A 19,653-nucleotide genomic window follows, 5' to 3' on the forward strand; every position below is an offset into this window, starting at 1 on the left:
GAAGACAAAGTGAGGAAGGCCAAAGTGGAGGTGGGTGAATATCTTAAGGAAAAGGGCCTGACTGAGGAGGAGGAGGAGGCGCAGGACTGAGTTGCATGGAGAGGGTTGATCAAACACATCGACCCCACCTAGAAGTGGGAAAAGAGTAAGAGAGAAAAACTTAGTGGACGATTTTCAGCTATGTAAACACCACTAGCAATAAATTACAATTATTTTTTAAAGCTGCATTAGTCATCGAGTGAATAAGATAATTTGAAAGTAATAATGTAGGGTGACATTTTCTTTTCAAAAAGGGGGGGGGGGGAGGCTAAGGATAATTGACACATCCCTATAAAGTAATGAAGTTTTATTTTATTACTTTATGTAACAAAAACATCAATTTAAACTTTTTAATAAACAGTGTCACTTTTTTCATTGTTAAAGTAGCAAACAAATTAAAAAAGCAGCCCTAGTTTTATTTTTATCTTAGTTTTGTATTTTATTTCTCCATTTAAAACAATTGATGAAATAAAGTAGGATTTCTCTTAACTCATGATGCTTTAACTAACTGATTGCAAAAATGATCCCTAAATATGGTTTGTAAATACCTGAAGATGGGGATGACTGTATTGCTAAAGTTATTTACATATCTGTCAGGACCTTCAGAAGAAAGGAACTATATGCTATCATAACACGTTATTTAGACAACTTATCATACACGTAACCGTTTTCAGTGAGACTTCAAACTTCTAACCATTTTGGTTAATCATTCCACACAGATGAAATATATGCGTGCGGCCATAACACACAAATATTTAGAAGTGGAGCGCCCCTTGCCCCACCCTTTTGACGCTGATTGGTTACTTGATTTACATTGAGTTACATTGAGGGACTCTCGATATAGCCTCTAAGCAAAATGCAATACATTAGTATTGCTTTTCAGTTAAACAAGTGATCTATGAACATAATAAGTGCAATGTAATTTTCAATGGCATTTTAAACAGATGCGAAAATTGCGTACCGTACTGAAAAGTAATCAATCAATTGGATGATATTGTAGTGAAAACATGCGCTTGATTATGACACGATAAAGTCGTGTCAAAACCATGTGTATATTTATTGCATTGTAACGTAGTTAACATATTAGATTGTATTTAATGTTGGCATAAATAATCTTCTGTAAACAAACTTCTTCGTGCTTTCTAGCAACGTCTGTTTCAGGTTCCGTTGTGTGTACGTTCAAAACGTCTACCAGCATTGCTTGACACGATCTTTTATATTACCACCCAGTCTGTTAAGAGCAATACGAAATCGATATTTTAGGCATCTAAAAGAGGAAATGTCGGGTACAAAAGCACATCTGATTACTCTATAATAATGAGGTGGGAGGGGTGCGTCCGTCCATTACCACAAAAATAAAGCACCGCCTCCTTCCTTCATCACTTCCGCTCGGAACACTATACACGCATTGCTGTTGCCAGTCGGAGGTTAGACCAAGACGCTCCAGTCCAGTGGAAAAAGGATGGCCGCTATTTTGTGCGGAGCCAGAAAAGGTCAGAGTCCCATCCGAGTTTGAATACGTTTTAGTTTACATGTTTTTTTTTAAAATTAACACGAGTATTTTTTTTGGTCCGACCAAAGACCCCTGCGTGCTTGCTCTCACGGATTGCATTTGGTGCAGATTAAAATTTGGAGAGCATCGCTGACTGCGCGAGTTGATTAACTGCTGATCAGTGATGCGGGACAGGGGTTTGAATATCTCGCACCAGCAAAGGAGAAGAGTAGCACTGCGAAGGCACGTTTGTAATCCCATGTAAGCATAGCCGAAGGGGCAAAGAGTCTTTTTTTTTTTCTTTTTATAAATCTTTCTTTCTGATCTCATGTTAGACCGATGTTGCCCTTTGTCCCAGTGTTGCAATGGTTGTTATTCCCCATGCACGTCAGGGCCGTCACGCCCCGCTAAGTGAACAGTAGCTGCCTAACCCCGGCTTTTTTTTTTTTTTTTTTAACGAACTTCCTTTATAAAAAATAAGTACATTTAAATAACCACTTATCGACTGATTTTCTACCATTGTTCTCGTCAGTGTAGGCACAATAGACATGAAGCTTAGCATGCAGTTGATGCAGTGCCTACCAACAATGAGCATTTCTATATAGTGCCTTTCACCTGTTTTTATTTTATGTTTATTCGCCTTATGCAATTTCTGGTATTAGGAATGTTATTTATTGCATACCACTTGGGGTCAGAGAGCAAGGTCCGCCATTGTACAGCACCCCTGGAGCAAATACGGGTTAAAGGCCTTGCTCAAGGGCCCAACAGAGTAGATCCCCTTTGGCAGTAACGGGAATCAAACCGGCAGATTCTTAGCCTCCACTTGGCCTTAACGAGTACCCTTGTAATGTGTTTCAGAGCAATGAACACTCGCAGCATAACACCAGCAAGTGACAACAGAATAGTAAAATGCCTGTCTGATATAAAACCAATATGTTATAACCACAGAGCCATCTGTGCCTGAAAGTCACTAGTATCCCCAACCTACCCCCCCAGGTAGCTCGGATTGCATCGCTAACATTTATACAGTCTACTTTGTCTCCTTCCAGCCCTAACCCCAAGGTCTCTGAGATGTTTGCACTCAGTCTACCAGATGGCTGAACTGCCAGAAACTCACCAAATGCTGCGTCAGACATGCCGAGACTTTGCAGAGAAGGAGCTTGCCCCCATAGCTTCGCAGCTGGATAAGGAGCACCAGTTTCCCGCTGAACAGGTACACTGAGACTCCATGACTCAAGTGCTTCAGTTCCTTCACTTGTCCTGACATTCATCCATCAGACAGACTTCGCACTTCATAGCTTGTATAGTATTCATTTGTTCCCTTTGTAAGGTTGATCTCTCAGAAATGTGTAGACCCTACACTCTGCACATCATTATGTTAATCTCCCACATCACTGTGTTTAATATTCTGCAAAAAATAGGTTCAAAAACTTGGAGCCATGGGCCTGATGGCTGTGGAGGTGCCGGAGCAGTTTGGAGGTGCAGGCCTGGACTATTTGGCTTATGCTATTGGACTGGAGGAGATCAGCAGAGGTTGTGCATCCACTGGAGTCATCACAAGTGTTAACAATGTGAGCAATGGTGCCGTCTGTTGTCTAAGAATATGCGGTTGGGATTGGCTGACGGGTAGACGGGCCGTGCACTAACTGCTGATTCCCCTGTTGAGTCAGTCGCTGTACCTGGGTCCAGTCCTGAAGTTTGGCACAGAAGAACAGAAGCACAAATGGATCACTCCTTTCACGACAGGACAGAAGGTGGGCTGCTTTGCACTCAGCGAACCAGGTAAGATATGAAATCCTGAGGATAAGGGCTTTGTCTTATGACTCCCTGAGAACGGGTTTCAAATCCAAGAGTGAGCATGGACACAAATTAAACAGGTGGAAGTAAATCAATTACCTTCATAAATGTCCTTTGTAAGTGATGTATCCAGTGCCATGGTTAACCCCCAACACCTGAGCGTAACTTGCGCTTTTCCCCCATATATTATTGTTGTTTTTCATTTCTTTGCTAAAAGGATGAAGGTTCTGTTGGTTGGGGATTTGTCTGTTCATGACTTTTTTCAATTTCATGATAACTCGGTTCTGGCTTTTCTCGTTTTCAGGGAATGGCAGTGATGCCGGTGCAGCTTCCACAGTCGCACGCCTGGAGGGGGATCACTGGGTTCTAAATGGAACCAAGGCCTGGATCACAAATGCCTGGGATGCCTCTGCGGCTGTTGTCTTTGCCACTACTGACAAGACTCTCAAACACAAGGTAACCGCTTGGAAGTGGCAGCCTTTACCTACACTGGTTAAAAGAAATGGAATCAGCAGGGTCAGTTAGCCAGCATTGCTCAGTTTACTTTCTCAAACCAGTTCTTAACAAAAAAAAAAATGGGAGAAAAGTATACAAGGAGAAAATGTTGAAACTGCATAGGAGGCAACATGTTACAAAATGAACGGCAAGGTTGGTGTTACTTGGGCTGAGGAAGTCTCAACACATTGTCTAGTTCTGAAGATGCCACTTCTACATCTATGCCAAACGGCACTGTTTACCCATCTACCAGTCTTACCAGAAAATTGTTAGTGTTTATTTTGGTGCCACAGTTAAGGATGAACAACAACCAATGCTGTTCCACATCTGTGGTGAAGCACATTAGGGGGTCTGCGGCGGTGGGTGTTAGGTTTTATTTAAAACAATGTGGCTCAGACACACTGTGTGGTTGTGTTGCTACAAAGTGTTATTGACTAATCGTGCCAGTTTCTTCCTTGAGACTCTGTGGGTTGTAATCGAGGTACTGTACCTGCACTCACAAAAGTATAAAATGAGCCTTAGTAGGATAGACAGGAGCGCGAAAGGACAATGAGGGAGTTGATCAAAAAGAGCAAATGTGAATGGGTAGGCAAGCGGTTGCAATGGGCAGGAGGTTTGGCAGAGAGCGAGAGGTATGGTTGTTTCTGCTGAGCATTCTGGGCGTAAGAGCAACCAAAAGGCTTCAGGAAGGCCGTCCTGTAAATGCTTGTGTGAAGGTGGTGGGCCAGTGGAGCCAGGCTTGGCCGGCCGTAAGCCAGTGTCTGCTATGCACGCCAGATGGGAGAGAGGGGTTGGACTCCGAGAGGCACCAAGGGTAAGAGAACAGTGAGATTAGTACCCAATTCTTTTGTTTTTTATTCCTGTTTACAATGTTTCTTCCCATGGTTGAAGCACTTATTTTTATCGGTTATTTGTTTAATCAAGAAAATGCACTACACTCTGATTTGCTATGGACAACTGTTTGAAATGAAAAGCACAATGCACCTTGATTTGTGCTAACAGTTGTTATGTGTCCTCACTGCCTAGCCATTCTGTGTTGTGATTATTGCTGTTGGGAGTCCAAGAAGTTGATGCCAGTTGTGGGAAATCTGGGCATCATACCATCACAGGTTATAAAGAATGAATCTTAAGCATTACAAACCTTTTGCTGTAAAAGATGGAGAAAAATCACATTAGTTTGGTTTCATAGCATCCCCTGGCTCCACTAAACTGGTCGATATAGAAATGTGCCAGTTCTCCATTTCTACATATACTCACAGCTGCTCTACTTGCCCACTGGTCACATACAACACAGCTCTAAACTCTTAATGGGGTAGGCGGAGGACATTCTTTCAAATGATTACTGGGCTTTTTCCAAGTCTGTGGTGTGTTTGTTTGTTTTTTTTTTGGTCCATTTTGCAAATCTCTCTGCTTATCCTAGGGTATCAGTGCCTTCGTTGTTCCCATACCCACCCCTGGTCTCTCTCTGGGCAAGAAGGAAGATAAGCTTGGCATTCGCGCTTCATCTACTGCCAACTTGATCTTTGAGGACTGCCGTGTACCCAAGAGCAACTTGCTTGGAGAGCTTGGCATGGGCTTCAAGATTGCCATGGTAATACACAGGCTGAAATGCCCAGTTTATTGGAACTTGACCTCAATAGCCTAAGGATGGATGTTACATACTTGTTGTAGCCACACTTTAGACAAAAGTGAAATAATGCATGTGGGCCTGGGCCACTGGGTTCTGTCAGCTTGGTGGCATACATTGTTTTATCCTTGAATGGGTGTGACTACTAATGGTTATAAACTGCCAATCGTTTCTAAACAGCAAACTCTGGATTGTGGGCGCATTGGCATTGCAGCACAGGCACTGGGTATCGGTCAGGCTGCACTGGACTGTGCTGTTGATTATGCAGAGAAGAGGACTGCATTTGGGGCACCAATTTCTAAGATGCAAGCTATACAGGTAAAGTGCTTTGGCTCCACTTTTCTAAACTTGCACAGTATCCATTACAGCTAACTGATTTCACATTTTCGTGCAGTTTAAGATTGCTGACATGGCCCTGGCCCTGGAAAGTGCACGTCTTCTAACCTGGAGAGCTGCCATGCTAAAGGACAACAAATCGCCTTTCACAAAAGTAAAGTGGCTGTGCTTTTCTATCTGCTATTTGGATTATATTACAATATAAACACTGATGCCTAAAGTTAAGCAGGAAAATAAATGCAACACAATTAGTCATATTGGAGGGGGGATAAAAATGCTTGGAATATTTTAAAACAATTATATAACTTAGAGCAGTTTCATTTTACTCACTGTCAAAATACTCCCCTTGAGATGCAGTTCACTTGTCTTGCCACTTCTTCCATTCCTGGAAACAAACTCCTTTTCATACTGGGTTTTGAGCCACCTGTTATACTTATTTATTTTTGGGAACAAAAAAGTCAGTGAGTGAGATCTGGCAAATTAGGGGTGTGGAAAGCATCAGCCACATTGTTTTTAGTCAAAAACTCTTTGCCTGACAACACAATGCGTGTGCAGGTGTAAAATGCAGTTGTGTGTCACTGCTATGTTATTTTCTTGCTGATGCTTTCCCACAGATTACAGGCACAGTAGGTCAGTGTAATGTTGCTGATAACTATTTGTTCACGGGGACAAACTAACACATTTGTCAATTTGCAAAAACTTAATCATTGTTTGGTGCTCTGATATGACCTTCTCCCCTCCCAGCTTGGGGGGTTGGAGAAATATCAGAAGTCACATGCACAAAATGTTAATGTCAAATTCATCAACTCTGCATAGTGCCATTTGGCACACTAATGAACAAGACTGTAGGCAAGACCATACCTCACAGCATACTGTTAACTACACCTTATGACTTTTGGGTCACCTGCCCCTTGTATTTCTGGCTCTAGGATACTGTAAGATTTCACTATAGGCAATTCTGCTGCTTGTTTGCAGGGGCTTGTGTGCGCACTTTCCACATTTAAGCAGTAAAAAAAAAAAAACTTGCAATACCATAAGGTGTTACCATGCCAGATTTAAAGATACAGTAGCTAAATGATGGGATAAAACTTTGTTAAATATAACACACAGAATGGTCCCATGTAATCAAGGAACTGAAATGAGATCCCGCTTTTTAGAGAGTAATTCTATTTTCCCTTTTTACTTCATATTAAAATGTCATGGCAATCATTCTGGGGAAAAAAGGGCTTCTACAGCACATTGTCACTTAATTAAACGCTGGTGGAGCTGTATAAAATATAGTGGGGAACTGTGCACATCTTAACACGTTTAGTGAAGAAGAAGCCCATTTGCCAAAGAGCTAGGAGATAACTAAACAATAGCCACTCACTAGGATGAAGAGGGATGTCCATGTAATATATATGTATGCATAAGCATTAGTGTGTTTTATATAACATGTTTGTCAACAGGCAGTTGTATAATTTTAATATGAAGTGCTGGTTTGTTCACCACTGTATGGAGAACTATTCACGTCACTATTTTTGCTACTGAATGGGCCGGGTTGCTTGTATAAGGTAAATACTTTTCATTGCTTTTTGCAGCTGTACAGTTAACCAAATTCAACCATTTTCTTCGTAGGAGGCAGCAATGGCAAAACTGTCAGCTTCAGAGGCAGCGACATTCATTTCTCATCAGGTGAGCAAGAGACCAAGACCATCAAACTCCTTTGGTTTTTACAGGTCTGGTACCAATGTTCCTTTTCTTTTCCTCAGTCCATTCAGATTTTGGGAGGAATGGGCTACGTGACGGATATGCCAGCTGAAAGACATTACAGAGATGCACGTATTACCGAGATCTATGAAGGCACAAGTGAAATTCAGCGATTGGTCATTTCTAGCCAGATCCTGAAAGAATACAGAGGATAAGGCTTGGAGACAGTGAGGATATTGTGTGACATTTGGCAAATATTGCACAGTAAGATCCTGCACGCATCTGATGCACATTTATATTAAATGATTTTTTTGGTAAGTGCCTGACTGTGCAGAAGATGGGTAGTATCTAAATATGTCCATTTGCTGAAATGGGTATTCTGTGAATGAGCTCCCCAATCATGCATTTACTGAAAGTTTCCATTTTGGGCTGTTATTTTCCAATGGCAAAGCAAACATTTTGCTGTAGGGCAGCATTTGTTAAAAATAAACTTTTTGGAGCACTGTATTAAAATTAAGGATTATACTTACCTCTGTTGTAACATACCTCCTTTATTTTAAGTCTGCTAGTAACACATGGATGGATGAGGTGCCACAACATGTCTGTTTTTGTGCACACAAGATTTTTTAAGAAAACATTTCTATTTTATGGGATTTAAAATATTAGGCATATTGAATAGCATAATAATTTAATAAACCATAGCAATAAAGAAAATATCCTGTTAAAAGGTTTGCATAAAAATAATTCCAAAAATGGCTAAAATGTTAAACACTGTGCCAAGAATATGTAAAATATGAGCACAACTGTATACTAGAGCATTGAAAGGGGTACTTTAGAATAGAGGGGTGGACATGAAATCCCATGCTTTAAATGCTTTTTCTTAATCCTAACCCCTGCACTAAAATTATGCCTTGTGAGTCACCAGGGTTCCTTGCTAGAATGTATGCATTCAAGTGTCAATCACATTCAGTAAAACTGTCTGACAAACACCACTCCCACCCTTTGGTTTTCTCATTTCCATCCACATACTAAATATTGCACATCACAGGAATTTTAAGTTTCTGAGCTTAACATGCCCTAGACTGCTGCAGGTTTTCTGTCATTTAAGGTCAATCCCCACTTTTAACTCATTTTAATCAGACAGCCTTGCTTTAGGCGTTCGTCTACAGAGTCAATTTCTATTGCATGGATTTTATGAAATTCAAACACATTACCCTAACAAGTGTGAAAACAGTAGAAAAGACATTACCACCCACATCTACTGGTTTACCTTAAGGCTCTCAGTACTTAAAATTGTATTAATTGACTGCTGGTTAAGAATAAAGTAGGTAGCATGTTAAGAGATACCATTTACACCTGTGAACTTGTACCAACAAAGAAGCAGCTGTTAAAGTACTAAGGACGACACAGAAGTAAACTGAGGACTGAGATGTCACATTCCAACCTGGGCCTTGGAAAATTTTGATTTTCAGTGGAGTAAAATATACTTGCACTTTGATTCCCTAGGATTTAGGTATGTTCAAGGTTGCTTTACTCAGTCATGTTTACACAAGAAACTTTTGCCTAATGGACATGTCCAAAATGTAGCTTTGAAAATATTTACATATAAACCATTTTAAAACAGGTTCTTTCATGTTGTTATTAAGTTAAAAGCAGCCAAGAGCAAAGGACTGAGTTAACTCCCAAATGTTAATTTCCCAACTGCTGTCTGCGGTTATTCATTCACAGACTTCCATCTATAAAAAAAAAAAAAAAATAAAGATGGGATGCAACTGCAACTAAAAATAAACAGAAGGCAAAGAGTTACAGTTAGATTTAATCTTTATTTACAAAGGAATCCTCACTGATGAGGTTAATGATGATTTTCTTTTAATTCAGCTTTGGATTCCATGTTCACTACACAATGGTTTACAGAGTCCACTCATTTCACTGCTGAATAGAGCAACTCTTTTCGAGTCGGTATGTAGAAAATGGAACCTCTAATCTACAGCACAAAACCATACAGTTAATGGGACAAAAGAAACCACTCTTCCATAAAAATAAACACAAATTGAAAGGGGCCGGGGGAGAGACAGGACCCATTGGGGGGAAGGGTGTGGGGTACATGGTGCACTGAAACCTTTGACTAGGCCTCATATGAACACTGTTATTCTGTAGCCTGCTGGAGATCATGCAAAGACAGAATGTTTCATTCAGGGGAAGATGGTTTAAACTATTCAAACCAATGTGCCACTAGACACTGGAATGCCAAGTAAAACTTGATACCACCCATCTAGGTCATGCCACCCTAACCAAGCTCAGTTCCCACAGACCTGGGTGGATTTAAGTACAACAAAATAATGCCTGTTTTAATTAAGAAAATAAACAGCAAGTATTGATTATATATCTGAAAGCAGGCTGAAGACAGCCGAGGTCTTCAAGCCGTTAACTTCAAAAGTCTCATGTGACGTCACGACTGGACAGTGCACTGCCAGTCAACAGCCATGTCAAAATTTACAAATATATCAAAGGAAGGTTCAACCATAACAAATTAACAATTTTATATGTCAAACGCGGTTGCAAATAATAAAAAAGAAAAAGTTCAAATGTCTGCATAATTGTTTTTGATGCAAAAGTTGTGTAGGTGGCTCCAAGCATCCTACAAAAGCACCCTTGTACCCCAGGCTGCTGACAGTATAGTAACCAAACTGCTGCAAGCATTAAAACTAAATTTATACAGAGCCTTTGATTGTGCTCAGCAAATTATGGGCAGTACAATGTTTAAAACAACAAAGAAACAGAGGCACAGTCCAATTCAATAACTTAGAAATGGGAACCATTTGCATCCTGGACATGGACTACTGCCAGACTTTATACTATTACTCCCACCCTATCCCCACCATGATACAAAGAATGCATTTTGCGGTCTTTTATATAAAATAATGTGTGATGATACTTTTGTGAACAGGGACTGCCTGACAGCAAACAAGCTGTATACAATGAAGCCGTATTTAATAGCTATACATGCGTGAATTTACAGCAGTTAATGCCTTGTACACAGTATGATTTTTTCAGAGTGGTATGTATAGGTGTGTTTTTTTTAGCCTGTACATATACACACACATACACATTTATACACACACATACATACATACATACATACATATTTATATATACTTTTCACACATCCCTGTGGTTCCAAGCACACACACATACATCCTCATCTCTTTGATTTTAACACAAGATTAGGTGGCAAAGGGAATCCAATACAGCAAATATATACTGCCAAGACGGATCACTCAAAATGTGGAGGCAAGAAAAAAAAAAAACACAACAAAATAAAACATTGACACACAAAAAAATAGAGGAGAATAAATCAAAATATTGGAAAGAGGGAGGAAGAGAAATATGGCTGCCTTGTCTTTCTGTGCTGAAGTTCCAAGACGAGTTTCTGGTCCCTTTTTGCCCTCAAGAGTTCTGTAGGTACTGTCATCAGTGCAGCAGCCTTGTGCACATATTAAATGTTCAGCTTATGTCTTTTTATTTTCTCCTTAAAAAAATGTGCAGTTACAAGCCCCCCTGGTATATTTTTGACTCCAAGTCCTGAGGACATGATAACTGATGGATTGATTTTGAACTGCACAGAGTTCCACAACAAGGAAACGCAATAGTTGCCCACAGTACCTTCTTCCTTCTTGGTGTTGTAAAGCAATCCTATTGATTAATGCCAGACAGCATCCATTTGGGCGAGATGAGAAAACAAAACCACAAGACACAAAACCTTGGGCACTCAGCAGCTTATTAGTGCCAGTCCATCGCTGGCTGGTTTTGGGGTTGTGTTCCATCATACCTCCAGGAAACGGGAGCTGCTTGCCTTGGAGTGGAATGGCTCTGACCACATGCGCCGCAGATCCCCCTATTAGGATGGAGGTAATAATACCAGTCATACATCAGCCAAGAACTGAAGCCCATACACACTCATTTCAAGAATAACATGTACAAAAAGGGTACCTTCAGGTATGCCATGGTCAGCAGTGGCAGTAATGTGAAGGGAACAAGGTACAGAAGTGCAGGCTGTGCAGCACGATGTATTCTAGAGGCGACAGTCGCAGTCAGTAATCCTTAAGAAGAAAAATTAGAGATAGAAAACATAAGCTTATCTATATCAGGGGCAGGGAGACTAGAGCTCATTTAAAATACGTCTTTTCTTTGTTATGAGACTAGCTGAAGCAATAAAATATTGTGGACAGCCTCTCCATATTGGTCTTTGTTACATCTTAGATTAATTTGTTTTTCTAATAACAAAAAATACCTATACTTACCTACAAAGTACCCAATAAGTGTGCAGTGAAAGTAGGAAACCTTCTGCATCCGCCCAGAGATGTTGGCTGTACTGGATGCCTCCCCATTGGCTTGTTTTTTGTAGTTGTCATAACGCAAGACAAAGCAAAGTAATAAACCTGGCATTACAATGTCACCTATTCCCAACATAGAAAAGTGGCTGCCGGTAGAGCTGCAAGAGACAAGAGGACACTATATGTTAGATCTGAATCTGGTTGTATTGATCAAACCATTTTAGTTGCTAGCATGATACCTTACCTTGGGAAGACCAATTTTCCTGGCAAGGACAGTCTGGGTACATCTCTACCCACACTGGGGCCAAGGTGCAACTTGCGTGACAGCACATCTAGAGGATTGTCGGCTGGCTGTGTGGCAACTTTCACCATCACATTACTGTTGAAAATGTAAGCAGAAAAGAAGACCTGCAACGGGAAATGTGCAAGTGAGTCTTGGAATTCCTCCCTGTGCACGTATAATTGGATAATCATGAATGACTAAAAAAAAAAAAAAAAACACTAACATTTTTCCTATCGGAAATTCTGATATTTTAACAAGGTGTCACCCCCACTCGCTTCAGCTAGTTTACATCCTTAATATTAACAAGGTCTTGCTTTGCAATGCAGGTAGGGCCAGGCTTATTAAAGTCCTTCTTTTTTGCCCTTGTTACTTTAGCTTCTGACAGGAATAGGAATGTTCCACAATAGACTTACCCAGAAAACATCATATATCAGGAGGCCAGACAACAGCAAGCAGGACACTTTAAGGCTGGGCAAACGGACAAAGGCAATCATGGCCACACACAGCCCCATGGCTAGTGCTGGAGACAAAAAGAAAATGAAAGAATTCAGTGGAAAATTTGGAAAATGCTAATCTTGAACCAAGTGTTTGATTAAATGACAGTTCAACAAAAAATGTAAATACCATATACAATATACTAACACATTCCTTAAGACTATAGCAACAAAGTTTTTAATCGTTATTTGATAAGACAGAAAAAATGTACAACTTTTCTGTTTAAACCAGCACCAGACAGATAAATAGTTAACTAAAGCACATGGTTTCTTTATTCACAACCTCACATGTCAAGGTGTAGCGTAAATTGGCAGACAAACACATAAATGTTCACTTACACGTTTGTGCAATATTACTCAATTTTGGATACCTAATTTTTCAATTTTAGGTTAAAAAAAAAATCATGTGGTTATTTAAGTGAAAGGCCTTTCAAAATGATGAAAAATAGCTATCCACCTGCCATTCACAAAGTGCTCCTTTAGTGTGCACTAGAAAGAATTGCCAGCCCACAGATCTAATCCATTAATGTTCTTATCTTGCTGGACTTGCTTGGTGTACTAACTGTATTAGAGAAGATCCCTACTAGAGCTGCTTTACTAGCCTATATTTAGGTTTAGGATTGAGTTATATTTATGCTACCTAATTTTTAATGAACTTGACAAAAACAATCTGCTGAACATGGGGATAAAGAACATGGATTCAATTGCTTTTCCTGAAAATTGTCTTAATGCGAATATATACCATTTTTACATAATGAGGAAAAATAGAAAGTTCAGAGATTTAAAAAATAATGTGCCTGACTAAAAAGTTTAATTGTGGTAGTGATCCACTATAACACAATTTGAGGGACTAGCACTTTAAAGGAATTGGGGACATACATACCATACACATACACAGAGTCAGGTCGATAAGTATTTGGACAGTTATACAATTTTCATAATTTTGGCTCTGTGGGCTACCACAATGGTTTTGAAATAAAGCAATCATTATGTGACTGAAGTGCTGACTTTCAGCTTTCATTTAAGGGGTTTACCAAAAATATTTTATGAACCGTTTAGGAATGATTGCTTGATTGCTTTATTTCAAATCCATTGTGGTGGCATAAAGAGTCAAAATTATGAAAAATGTGTTATTGTCCAAATACTTATGAACCTGACTTCATCCAATATATTTGAGTTAGTTAGCGAGTTAGCTAGATAGATAGACACACACACACTATATACAGGCATTCCCCGGGTTATGTACGACAGGCATGTCAAACTCACTACCATTGGTGGGCCGCTTCGACTGCCATACGTGCGTCAGCGGGCCGCACTGTAACAAATACTATTATACTATTATACAAAGTTACTGTAGCTTTAAAAAATGTAACACTTAAAGTTTAAAGAAAAGCAATTTATTTCCATACAGTCTCCATACAACAGTGTAGAATTAGAGTCTTAGCCTCTTACCTAGGTCTTTATTATATTATATTCATTGCTTATATAGGAGCCTTACAGTGTGAGATTTATTTCTTTTGTCCCGACACTTGGCATCTCTTGTTAGCAACCAGTTTGTCAATATCAGGCTTGAAATCTTCTGCAGCTGCAACTTTTATGAGGGATGAAAGGTGCTCGACAGTAAGTCTTGAGCGATGTGGGGTTTTGGTAGCTTTCATTAACGAAAACAATTGTTCACAAAGGTAAGTGCTTCCGAACATTGACAGTACTCTCAATGCCAACTTACGGATCTGCACATACGAGGGTGGCAGGTAAGCATATAAGCCTGGCACACCAACTTCGTTGTATTTTGCCTTCAGAATAGAATCTGACTGCACTTCAATCAATTCCATTTTGATATTCTCAGGCGCATTCTCAACATTTTAAGAGAACAGCGCAATGCCCTGCTTGTGTGAACTGAAATCACGAAAACGCTCACTGAATTCATTGCTCAGTAATTCAAGTTGGAAAACAAATCCTCCAAAAATCAAATTTTACTTTACTAAGTTTACTTCAAAGTTTATATTGTAAAATAAGCCGATATGCAAAAAGCCACCTGATCTACAATAATTTTACAAACTCAAAACCACAAAAATATGTTAAAACACAACTCACCAACTTCTCGCATCCACTTCAGATCTTCAGCTGTACTCTGCACTAACTGTTCGTTACAATACTAGCACAAAATTACAAGAAACTAGAGCAAAAAAACGTGAAAATTTGCGGGCTATTACTACTCGTGATGGTCAGTTCTGCCCAGTGGCCAGTCTCAGCAGCCCAGTCAGTAGTGTAGCCTTAGCAGGGGTGGCTCTAGGCGGCCCTGGGCAGAGAAAGAATCGGTGGCCCCTTCGCCTGGCAATGTCAATACGGTATCTTATGCACGGCGAATGGCCACATCCGTTGCAGATACTGCATAGCCGCCTCATGCTCATGACACGCTTCTATATACGCGTGTCTGTAACTTGAAAACCAAGTGGCGGTCCATGATATTCTCATTACGGCAGAACGTTATAGTACTACATACAGTGGTGTGAAAAACTATTTGCCCCCTTCCTGATTTCTTATTCTTTTGCATGTTTGTCACACAAAATGTTTCTGATCATCAAACACATTTAACCATTAGTCAAATATAACACAAGTAAACACAAAATGCAGTTTTTAAATGATGGTTTTTATTATTTAGGGAGAAAAAAAATCCAAACCTACATGGCCCTGTGTGAAAAAGTAATTGCCCCCATGTTAAAAAATAACCTAACTGTGGTGTATCACACCTGAGTTCAATTTCCGTAGCCACCCCCAGGCCTGATTACTGCCACACCTATTTCAATCAAGAAATCACTTAAACAGGAGCTGCCTGACACAGAGAAGTAGACCAAAAGCACCTCAAAAGCTAGACATCATGCCAAGATCCAAAGAAATTCAGGAACAAATGAGAACAGAAGTAATTGAGATCTATCAGTCTGGTAAAGGTTATAAAGCCATTTCTAAAGCTTTGGGACTCCAGCGAACCACAGTGAGAGCCATTATCCACAAATGGCAAAAACATGGAACAGTGGTGAACCTTCCCAGGAGTGGCCGGCCGACCAAAATTACCCCAAGAGCGCAGAGACGACTCATCCGAGAGGTCACAAAAGACCCCAGGACAACGTCTAAAGAACTGCAGGCCTCACTTGCCTCAATTAAGGTCAGTGTTCACGACTCCACCATAAGAAAGAGACTGGGCAAAAACGGCCTGCATGGCAGATTTCCAAGACGCAAACCACTGTTAAGCAAAAAGAACATTAGGGCTCGTCTCAATTTTGCTAAGAAACATCTCAATGATTGCCAAGACTTTTGGGAAAATACCTTGTGGACTGATGAGACAAAAGTTGAACTTTTTGGAAGGCAAATGTCCCGTTACATCTGGCGTAAAAGGAACACAGCATTTCAGAAAAAGAACATCATACCAACAGTAAAATATGGTGGTGGTAGTGTGATGGTCTGGGGTTGTTTTGCTGCTTCAGGACCTGGAAGGTTTGCTGTGATAGATGGAACCATGAATTCTACTGTCTACCAAAAAATCCTGAAGGAGAATGTCCGGCCATCTGTTCGTCAACTCAAGCTGAAGTGATCTTGGGTGCTGCAACAGGACAATGACCCAAAACACACCAGCAAATCCACCTCTGAATGGCTGAAGAAAAACAAACTGAAGACTTTGGAGTGGCCTAGTCAAAGTCCTGACCTGAATCCAATTGAGATGCTATGGCATGACCTTAAAAAGGCGGTTCATGCTAGAAAACCCTCAAATAAAGCTGAATTACAACAATTTTGCAAAGATGAGTGGGCCAAAATTCCTCCAGAGCGCTGTAAAAGACTCATTGCAAGTTATCGCAAACGCTTGATTGCAGTTATTGCTGCTAAGGGTGGCCCAACCAGTTATTAGGTTCAGGGGGCAATTACTTTTTCACACAGGGCCATGTAGGTTTGGATTTTTTTTTCTCCCTAAATAATCAAAACCATCATTTACAAACTGCATTTTGTGTTTACTTGTGTTATATTTGACTAATGGTTAAATGTGTTTGATGATCAGAAACATTTTGTGTGACAAACATGCAAAAGAATAAGAAATCAGGAAGGGGGCAAATAGTTTTTCACACCACTGTATAGCTTCTACCAGGAAATTTTAGAGCACTTCATGCTTCACTCTGCTGACAAGCTGCCAAAAGTACCAATACCTGGTTTAATAACCATGGTATCACTGTGCTTGACTGACCAGCAAACTTGCCTGACCTAAATCCCATAGAGAATCAATGGGGTATTGTCAAGAGGAAGATGAGAGACACCAGACCCAATAGTGTAGACAAACTGAAGGCTGCTATCAAAGCATCCTGGGCTTCCATAACACCTCAGCAGTGCCACAGGCCGACTGCGTCCATGCCTCGCCACACTGATGCAGCATTCATGCAAAAGGAGGCTCGACCAAGTATTGAGTGCATACATTGACATACTTTTCAGTAGGTCAACATTTCTGTATTGAAAATTATTTTTTTATTGGTCTTATGTAATATTCTAATTTTCTGAGATAGTGAATTTTGAGTTTTCATTACCTGCAAGCCATAATCAGCAAAATGAAGAGAAATCAATGCTTGAAATGTATCACTGTGTGTAATTATCTATATGAGTTTCAGTTTTTGAATTGAATTACTGAAATAAATTAATTTTTAGATGATATTCTAATTTATTGAGATGCACTTGTACTTTCCAAATGCCAGATTAGGTTACTTCAAACCAATACTGACTGACCTTAGGTAACAAAAATGGCATGTAAGGTTGGAGAACGTGGACTTTACAACTGGCTTTTTTGATTCTGTGTTTTTCTGGCTTAATTATTTTGTGTTTCAGTTCACAGTTACAAATGTACATATTCATGACAACATTTAAATACCTTGAATTTAAAATAATGCAAGCGGAAAAAAGTCTGCTTGCATCTAGTTTCTTTTCAATCCAAAAAGGAAAACCTTGCTTGAAACACAAAATTACTTCTTACACTATTTCCATGGCTATGAAAGTCAAAAGTAGTATTTTAAAGAAAAGTACCTAAAATTAAGCAATTAAGACACATGAAGGGTAACTATTTTTTTTCTGCAAATCATGGGGACTAAGCAGTCAATGGTACACTCAACTGAGCTTTGTTGCATCTTTAGTCTTCCATTATTTAATTGTAAGGGGTGATAAAAAGGTTTCAACCATTAAGTTAAAACTTGCACTCAAAGTGATGATTTTATAAGTTGACTAAATATTCATGTACTAAAACACTGAAGTTACAACTTTCTATATTTATTCATAGTGGATATTTTATTTCAAAACCAAATGAACTTAGATGCTTCAAGCATAAAGACGTATCATCCTGTCTCTGAAATTCTAAAAATAGTGAACATCATGTCTTTGAAAATTCATTCTCTCCTAGTCAATGTATAACAGGAAAATGGAGGGACCATGCCAATGACAAAGATGTCAAGTAAGCTATATAAGAGTGGTCACACAAGCAAGACAGTACATTTTGAGTGGCACTGAAAACCTTCATAAATGTTATAAACAAGTATATTATTGTCTGGTTCAATTGGTGTTTTTATTAATAGGCCAGTATAATAATTATTATTATCATTTCTTTGAGCAACAAACATGAAACTCAGTACTAATGCATACTAGAAGAAAAAGCCTAAATCATTTTCTGAGTTAACAAGACAAATGCCTTTAATGCTAAGAAAACCTCATCACTGATTTACACCAGTTCAGTTCTTTATGCGCTCTCTCTTTTACACACACAAATTGGCAGGTCTCATTTTTTGGGGTAAATAAATAAACAAACAAGCAAACAAACAAATACATATTTAACAACCAAACTACTTCGTTGATCTTTGTTGGCTGAACCTATTTCATTACAAAATCAAAACTGGTTGATACACATTTTTGTGTTTGGCATTACACAAAAGTAAACTGTCCGCTCTTACCATCCATGAGAAGCCAATGACCAGTCAATACCCAGATAAGAACCAGCAAAACTGACAGAGAGAAAGAAAGGAGTTCCGCAGCCGTAAATCGACCACAGCAACCAAAAGAGATCCTGTAAACCAAACCAAAAATAAGTAAATTTACAATTTATTACATTTAGCTTCATAAGTGTAAGCTCACTTGTACATTTGGCTAAACTGCTGAGACAGTACAATTGAGTTTCAAACTGGACCAAGAAAGCTGCCTCAGGAGTCTTGGCAAATAATAAGGAACACAACATAAAGGTCCATGATTTGCAAAATCAAATTGCACATATGCATAGCCATAGAAACTTACTTGTTTTGAGGAGAGCAGGGTCTAGTTAGGTACTGGCACATCGGCAGAAGCAGGAAGGCAAAGGCTATTGTGGCAAGGACTGTAGAAAAAAAATACTAGCTTACAAAAGAGAATCTCTGAGATCCAACACATAACGAGTATTAAAAATAATGAATTTGAGAAATCTACTTGCACACCTTACCCTTCAAACCTTAACAATTTCACTCCACCATATCATCTGAAGCAATTATTATAACTTTGCACTTACTATCTGTTATTCCAGTACAATTAACTTTTCAGTTCTAAACCCATCTTACCTGCTGTACATATGGTGAAGACCACCTGAACAGAGTCAAAAAAGAAGAACATGACAAGCAATGAAACTGAGGCTCCAATTGGAAGAAAAAGAGCCTGGGTTGAGTCAATGGTTTGAATACCTGGATGAAGAAGAAGAAAAGAAAAAAAAAAAAAGAGGAACACAGTTTAATGACAAGTTCACATATCATGGTAAAGTTTCCACACAATTTTAACAAAAACTAGGGGGCTTTGCCCCCTGCTCACTACGCTCGCCAACCCCCGTGTTTGGTTTTCTGGATACACACTTAAGATTTTTTTTTTCATTAAATTGTTGCTATTTCATTAGTTTCACTTTTATTTCTGAACTTCTGTAAAAACAATATTTGGATTCTTTGGAGTCCCAATATGCTGAATCTTTTAAATGAGGTCAGTGAGACATGTGTTTAATGACTTTGTACCATAATTCAGGATAGGTTTCTCTGTTT

General features: G+C 39.4%; 3 protein-coding genes across 3 annotated transcripts in view; 1 reads left to right on the forward strand and 2 right to left on the reverse strand.

Annotated features, from left to right (window-relative positions):
• The window catches only part of pop5 (POP5 homolog, ribonuclease P/MRP subunit), a 270,905-nt gene that overhangs the window by 109,051 nt on the left and 142,201 nt on the right, over positions 1-19,653 (reverse strand). The gene's annotated exons all lie outside the window — the stretch shown is intronic.
• On the forward strand, positions 1,412-8,004 carry acads (acyl-CoA dehydrogenase short chain). Its single transcript, XM_028825096.2, has 10 exons — positions 1,412-1,532; positions 2,581-2,744; positions 2,953-3,102; positions 3,202-3,313; positions 3,633-3,784; positions 5,244-5,414; positions 5,631-5,768; positions 5,845-5,940; positions 7,404-7,460; positions 7,538-8,004. Exons 1-10 carry the CDS (start codon positions 1,502-1,504, stop codon positions 7,688-7,690), a joined length of 1,224 nt encoding a protein of 407 aa, XP_028680929.1. The 5' UTR covers positions 1,412-1,501; the 3' UTR covers positions 7,691-8,004.
• sppl3 (signal peptide peptidase 3) overlaps positions 9,279-19,653 on the reverse strand; it is a 59,760-nt gene continuing 49,385 nt past the window's right edge. Inside the window, exons 4-11 of the mRNA XM_028825097.2 lie at positions 19,189-19,308; positions 18,893-18,971; positions 18,556-18,668; positions 12,506-12,612; positions 12,054-12,217; positions 11,777-11,967; positions 11,466-11,575; positions 9,279-11,370 (exon numbers count right to left, since the gene is read on the reverse strand). Of these exons, the coding sequence (XP_028680930.1) occupies positions 11,299-11,370; positions 11,466-11,575; positions 11,777-11,967; positions 12,054-12,217; positions 12,506-12,612; positions 18,556-18,668; positions 18,893-18,971; positions 19,189-19,308 (956 nt within the window). The 3' untranslated portion in view covers positions 9,279-11,298. The remainder of the gene's footprint in view (positions 11,371-11,465; positions 11,576-11,776; positions 11,968-12,053; positions 12,218-12,505; positions 12,613-18,555; positions 18,669-18,892; positions 18,972-19,188; positions 19,309-19,653) is intronic.

Source organism: Erpetoichthys calabaricus, chromosome 18, assembly GCF_900747795.2.
Source record: "Erpetoichthys calabaricus chromosome 18, fErpCal1.3, whole genome shotgun sequence".
NCBI classification, from domain to species: Eukaryota; Metazoa; Chordata; class Cladistia; order Polypteriformes; family Polypteridae; genus Erpetoichthys; species Erpetoichthys calabaricus.